The following is a 7,520-nucleotide window of genomic DNA, read 5'->3' on the forward strand; positions in this document are numbered from 1 at the left end:
CACCGCAACCAGGGAGCAGAGTATCTGTTTCTGTGTATCGTTAGTCTACTGGCGTGGACTCTGGTGCCCCCAGAATAACTACTGGGGGTCACAGTGTTGAGTGAGTACACACTAAGTGAAACACAGGCCCACACATACACACAGACACAGACAACACCAGCCCATTAGACCTGCCCAAGTTGTAGCCGGCACCCCAGGAGGTTTGCTTGTGTGAGTGCCATGGCTTGAGTGCATTCATGGCTTCCAGTTCAGGGCCGTACGAGATAAGACTCCCACTGGACGAGTGCTGGATCTGTTGCTATCAAACCACACCGAAGGCAGTCTGGAGGCAAAGGGTTGAAGGTTTAGAACTGAGTGGCCACAAACAGTGTAAAAACATCTTAAAATAGGCCATGTATTAACTGCTGTGTTAGATTTGCTGCATGACACACTTTCAATGAAAGAGGAAGCTTAACGCTGGGGCTTAACTTTACTACCTAAGGACAATAATACATAGGCGACTTGGAGACAATGCAGATAGAAACATTGCTAGCAGGGATGGGGATGGGCAAAAGGGTTGAAATCAGTTGATAAAACATTGCTGGCTATAAGGAAGAAAAAGTGAAAAAACAAAAAGCAAAAAACATTTTAACGCCATAATTTCTGTGCAGAATTGCCCATCCACATTGCCTCTAAGTGTTACCCATGTATCAAAGCACTGAGTCTAAAAAAAGAGTTGTTTTAATATACATCTCAGTGAATTAGTATCCCTCTTAGACATAATGATGACTGACTGAGATAAAGAGTAAGCAGTCTTACTTACCTCATACTGACATCTGAGTGTTGCAGTGTGTGTGAGTGTGCATGTGTGTGTGCGTGTGTCAGGGGTGCAAAGTGTGGTAATCTATTCAGAGCATCAAACCCTTATGCTGAAGTTCTACAACATCAACATTTCCTTTGGCTACTTGCCTCGTTTGTAAAATGGAAACAAATGTCCACATAAAGGTTAATCATAAATGCCTCCTCAGACATGATTTAGATTGAAAATAAAAAAGGATATGAGAAAGAAAAGCTCAACCTTCCTCTAAATACCAGCCACTAATATTTTCCCTCTTATATAGTTTTATACCTAAATGTTTTATCATTTAATGTGGGTTATTATTGCTGCAGCATAAAAGTCATTAATAATAAAGGTTGACATACACCTGCGTGACTTGTAAAGATTTACTGCCCGTGTTAAAAGGGCAAAACAGCCATGCATGACTGCTATGCTAAATGCAATCACATGCAGTATTTGCAGATGCATAGCAGGGAGCGTTGACATCATTGAGAGGAGGTTTTGGGCCCATGGTATGAGCACACAGACACTCGGATCCCGGCGGGAGCAGTATATCTGTGTCTTCTGTGTGTGTGTGAATGTGTGTGTGTGTGCACGTGCACATTCAGATGTGACAGATCCTTTAATCTTCCAAGCACAGCTAAGGTGCCTTATAAAGAAATATGTGCATGAATGAGTGTGGCCGTGTGTGTGTGTGTGTGTGTGTGTGTCGGCGAAACTTTGTGTAAGTGCTTTTGCACATATAGGAGCTCATGCGTGCGTGTGTGTAACTAATTATACGTAGTGTGTGTGTGTGTGTGTGTGTGTGTGTGTGAGTGCCCTTTGCAGAGGCAGTCTGTAATCAGCTGTCAAAGTGGGCTCAGACTAAGTCCCTATCCTAGCAGGTCAGAGCCGAGCTGAGCGCTGGGCAGGGAAAGGCTATTCCAGCTCTCTTTCTCTTGTCCCGAGTTCCACTCTACGCACCAATCCATGCAGGGAGGTGGAGGAAGGACAGACGGTCAACCTACAGTACTACAGCATATTGGCGATTAACTGCACTCATGTCAGCTGTACGCATAGTTGTGTGTGAGCGAGTGTGAGTCATTACGTGTGTGTTTGGTTTTCCTGTTTCAGACTCTAGCAGCTGCATTGGGAACAGATTGTGAAAAGGTAAAACTACTATTAATACTAATACTAATGCTAATTCTAATAGCTGAATAACAAAATATGGTCATTAATTAAATGTGGTCATTAAATGTCCTGTTTGATCAATTTTGCCATGTACAAATTCCCACTATGATGCACAGTACATTGTTCTAAAAATACTTTTAGATCAAGTTCATTCATGTCAGTAAATGTAACTCTTTTGTGAGTCTACAACATTACCTTATATGAACTTGCCAGTGTCAATATTGCTACAAAGAAGTTGTATCATGATTCAGAAACATAGACATAGAAAATAGAAAATTGTAAACACTGAAATATGAGTGGTCAAAATCTTATATGCAATAGTGAGACGTAATCAATATTAAGGGAAGTGAGCTTAACATTTTTTTCTTTTTCTTTTCATAGAAATCTTTTATTCCTTTGAAATAGTAAACATGTCAAAAAACAATGTTACAAGTTTAAATTGTAATGTCAATACCAACAAAAGCATGAATACATTACTACTGTAGTTGTTGGAGGGAGAATGTATTTTGTACATAGGAATACAGTCATTGCTCCAGTAGTTGAAAAGTTCTTGTCACCAAATCTTTTAAAATCATAACCTTTTATTTTATACAATGTTATAACCAAACACAGTATGCTGTGTTCAGTCCCTACATGTAAAACATAAAAAAACGAGAAAGCAATTGCCAATTAAAATAATATATTTTTTCATCTGCAAAGACGTGAATTAATTGTTGAACTTTTGCATGCTCTGTAGAGCTTACAAAATTGTGTATATAATTTACATTTGAGAAATTACGCAATAGGTCAACCAGGCCTGGGCCCATTTACTCCACCATCTTACACTGAAGCAGCATTGATTCAGACCATCTGAAACGTTCACATAATTATTTATATAATAATTTTTTAACATTTGCTATAAGAAGCATTTATAATGCATGTTATTTTTGTGTGCAATACCAACTATATGAATTTGCGAGGCAGAGTGTGGGACAGTTTTTGTGTTAAATAAGACTTCATCTGAAAAATATAGTACTCAAAACACCGACAGTGACAAAATACCCAAATTCTAAACCTATAAATGCAAGAATTTAATAATGTATTATGTTGATTGATTGATAAGCATCTTTGCCTTTTACCGCATTAGGGATAACTATACAATCATAGTCTATGGGAGTTGAAAGAATCTGTTAACTTTGTCTCAGAAGTATTTATTGTACAATTAATTTTCCATTTTATAGAAATGGAAGACAATTGAGCTATAAATGCTATATGTAATATTATATATCTTATATGTAATGTAATATTTTCTGGTAATGTACAGTATAGTTCGATCTTTTGTTCCATTAGTTATGCTAGATGCTTAAACTATGGACACTCACATTTTTTGGTTTTATGAATTAAAGTGCATTACACCCCATTGATTCAAATTGAACAAAATATTTCTATTTTGTCCTATTAGAGATGATCAAGCAATGTGTTTTTTTTATTGAATAGAATTTTTTTTTGTCCTGTTAGAGATGATTGAGTTAGGCCTTGCCGACGGCAGCCTGATCGATGAGCTGATGGAGCTGACGGCCCAGAGCCTCAGTCACCTGGAGATCCAGGAGCACTTCAACATCATCAAGGAGATCGGCCGGGGGAAATATGGCAAGGTGCTGCTGGTCACACACCGCTGCAGGGGTATGACTGCACTTTGACTTGTTCTTTAGACTTTTACTTTTCAAGTTATACTCCGCAACATTTTCATATAAATAAATATCCGTTTTGCTACTCTCTATCGCCAGTTGATACTACACAGTAGTGAGTCAACTCATGTCCAGTTCATGTTTGGGATAAATACAACAATAACTGGGTAGTTAAAGGATGAAGTTTTTGTATTTGAGTTTTGTTTTTTTGTTTTTTGGACAAATTACGTCTCCTGTAATTAATGATTCAATATGTAGCAATTACAGATATATTTAGTGCAGGAGCACTAGGAACACTCATAGGTCCACTGATTAATTTTCCATTTGGTCATAAGTCAAAAGAAATGGTCAAGCACACCAATCTCCAAAACAAATAAGTGTCCAAAACAGTCCACAACTATATACAATCAACAATGAAGCACTGCTGCTTTAAGGAGACTGGAGGCACCTCTTGATCGCTAAATCTGTACAAGCACGGTAGAAAATTACACGCAACCAATAGCAAGAAGTGCAGAGGTCAGACCCATAACGCCCTGAAAATATTCCTTTGACCATTTGAGAGAGAAGTGCTACGAAAAGAAATACAAGAGCTAAGGAGAGAGAAAGGTTTTTTTTTTTTAGAGCACATAGTGATTAGAGGAGAGAGAGGATAGAGGATATGATTCACTGGGGAGAAAGTCACATGAGGTACTTCTTCAAAAGATGAGTTTTCAGTCTATGAAAGGAGGTGGGGAGTGACTTTGCTGTTCTGACTGGACTGAGAACCTCACTGAAGTGGTCACAACTATGTGTCATTATTTTTTTTTTTTGTGGTGTGCATGCAAAAACTAGAGTGATAATAATAGCCAAAATGAAATACCACTGATACGCAGGAACTCCCATGGCCTTGAAAGTGATGCCCAAAGCCTCAACTAAGCTGCAGGGCTTCCTGAGGGAATACTGCATCTCCTTACACCTGTCCTGCCACCCCTGCATCGTGGGCCTCTTTGGCATTGCCTTCCAGTCTAATGAGCACTATGGCTTTGCCCAGGAGCTTGTCATTGGGAGGGACCTGTTTGCTGTCATCCAGCCCAAGGTGAGTCTGTGTGAGTATACTAATAATGACAAACCTTGCGTTATAGTGGTGATATAGTTTATTTTTGTTGTTGGTATGTGGTGCAATGCATAATGAATCAAACTAGTTAATGATAGTAAACCTTGTGATAAGTGATCTATGACCTCAAGAGGGATGCACGCCGATATATATTCAAGCACCTTAGCATAACTAACTAAAAAGCCTTATCCCTCCCTTGTCCTTTTCTTCCAGGTGGGAATCCCAGAGTCATCAGTGAAACGTTGTGTCCTCCAGATTGCCAGCGCTTTGGAATTCATCCACAGCCGCGGCCTGGTCCACCGCGACATCAAACCTGAGAACATCCTCCTGCTGGACAGCCACTGCTGCCGAGTCAAGCTGGCTGACTTCGGCCTGGCCCAGAAGAGAGGCACCCTGATAAGTTTCATCACGGGAACCCTGCCCTACATGGCCCCGGAACTTTGTGCCGTGGCTCTGCTGGAGGGCCAGAAAGAAGTGACCGCCCCTCCGCTCAGCGTGGAGCCGAGCCTGGACACCTGGGCCTTCGGGGTGGTCATCTTCTGCATCCTTACGGGCTACTTCCCCTGGGAGCGCTGCATGGACTCGGACGACTTCTACCAGGAGTTTGCCGACTGGTGCAAAATGGAGGAGCAGCCTAAGGCCGAGGAGGACGTTCCTCCATTGTGGAGGAGGTTCACTCCAGAAGCCATGGAGATGTTTAGTAAGCTCCTGGCTCTGGATGCAGGGACGAGGTACACGGTGGGGGAGGTGACGGCGTACGTGGAGAAGGACTGGCTAAAGAAGGCACATGGGAATGGACAGCAGCAGACAGCGGAGAAAGGAAAAGTCAGCACCAGCAACACCTGCAGCCCAGCTGCTGCCAGGATGAATCCTGGGCCTGAAGAGGTGGAGAAACAGCCAAATATTTAATAACAGATCTACAGACTGCAGTGTTCTATAATCTATAGTGTCCTAATGCCTTAATAGTATGTAAACATATACAATATGTGTATTGGTAAGTGCCTGGTATCTGGTATCTGATTTACAGTGATGCAACCTATGGTGCTTATATCACGCAAAAGGGAGCCTGGACTCCACAGATGCTTGATTTCATAAATGTGCAGGTCTGACATGACTGAAGCACTGATGCTTCAATTGTTACTTATAGCGCTACTAAATTTCTATCATTGGAGCATTTGCAAAGAGTGTGGACCCTGCTTTTTAATCTTTGCTTTGGTCTTCATTTGTGTCAACGCAAGATGTGTTTTCTTGTTGGTTCTCCAGTGTAAACAGTGCTGCTCAACTATAAAATATGAGAGTACATGCCACTGAATGTCAGTTTCAGCCCCTCCGAGGCTGTTCTGGGTACATCAAAAATATGTGTGTGTGAGCCTAGGAATGCAACACAGTTCTTGAAGCTAATATATTAGAATATCTATTGGTGGAAGGATGATGAGTGTTGCATTTTGCATTGTGAGATATTTGAAAGGGCTCCAATTATTTTGAGGCTTTCCTTCTATTACCATGAGAAATTGTTAAGAATATAAGCTGCTGATTGTTTATTAATGTAAGTATCATGTAGTACCTTTGATTAAATATTGAATATTATACTCAATGCCACTTCCAGGATATTATTGTGGGAGATTATTTTTATTGGGGGATGAAAATGAAGCAGTTGCACTGTTGGTTAATTTTGTTTAAATTTGTTGTCAGTGTGAAATATATGGTGGTGAGTGCTATTCTATTCATTATGAGTTTAGAATTCCTCCAGTATTACCCCACCCACTGTGGGTCTGTAACTGCCTAGCTGTTGTTTTTTGTTTAATTTAAATCAAACTGATATTCATAACACACTGTAGCTTTATTAATGTCTAGTATGATACTAATAATACAAAAAATTGCCACTTTTTTTTATTATATGCAAAAGTAATGAAACATCTTGTAAAGAAAAAGGAAGTAAAATCTCTTTAAAATGCATCTTATGATGATTGAACGCAGGCATTTCATATAGTACTCTGGCAGAGAGTGGAATACATTGAGGTTTAGTGACTGACTCAGTGCCACCAGTATTTATAAAGCTTAGCAGCTAGAAGACGGCCAAATTTTTTGCTCTACATGTTACACAGGTCCTTCCTTATTGACTTCACTGAGTTAACACAGAAAATCAACACAATCTATGGTGACAGTATTGGTCTCCTTTGCTTGCTCAGTGCTTCAAAACTCGGTTGGTCAGTGCTCTGAAGCAAAATCTGGCCTCAACTCCAAAGCATCTGACATCTGATGGAGAAGCAGAATGTGAGATGTAAAGGAATTAAAGCCAAGGTTAAACCAATATTTCCTCCCTGGAACTGATCAAGATTGATCAACATTTAGTAAAAGTTGTTGCTGTTACTGTAAATGAGATCTTACCCATTTCTGAACTCCAGGTTCCTGACTAAATGTTTGTTCTTTTTTTTTTAACTTGCATATATTGTTTTTATAACTGATACTAACACAACGGGCTTGCTGTGTTTTCTTCAGTAGTTCTTGTAAAAGTAGTAGATATCAGTAGATATTTAACCTTGCCCTTCGTTAAAAGTTCCATGATAATCTTTTTGATTTAAAAAAGACAACACAACAGTAGAATCAACATACTTTCCCTTGTCACCAGCCAAACTCACTCCAGCCAGCATACCAATTCGTCTTTGATAAAACATTTGCATTCAATTCACAAAGCTGAAAATCATTTAAATATACTACCATTTCTGCACAGCCCGTGTGTCCACACGTGACGATTGACTCGTCTCTGTAAACA

At 39.9% G+C, this 7,520-nt stretch overlaps 1 protein-coding gene across 1 annotated transcript; it reads left to right on the forward strand.

The window, feature by feature from the left end:
* Positions 1-1,900: 1,900 nt before the first annotated feature.
* LOC139661715 (serine/threonine-protein kinase SBK1) lies at positions 1,901-6,169 on the forward strand. The gene is made up of 4 exons (XM_071540269.1): positions 1,901-1,966; positions 3,485-3,649; positions 4,527-4,729; positions 4,961-6,169. Exons 2-4 carry the CDS (start codon positions 3,487-3,489, stop codon positions 5,654-5,656), a joined length of 1,062 nt encoding a protein of 353 aa, XP_071396370.1. The 5' UTR covers positions 1,901-1,966; positions 3,485-3,486; the 3' UTR covers positions 5,657-6,169.
* The last annotated feature ends 1,351 nt before the right edge of the window (positions 6,170-7,520 follow it).

The sequence above is a fragment of the Centroberyx affinis genome, unplaced genomic scaffold (genome assembly GCF_046629955.1).
Source record: "Centroberyx affinis isolate AG114_WGS23_722 - 3 ecotype Tasmania unplaced genomic scaffold, CSIRO-AGI_Caff_v1 ptg003590l_1, whole genome shotgun sequence".
Classification (NCBI taxonomy): domain Eukaryota; kingdom Metazoa; phylum Chordata; class Actinopteri; order Beryciformes; family Berycidae; genus Centroberyx; species Centroberyx affinis.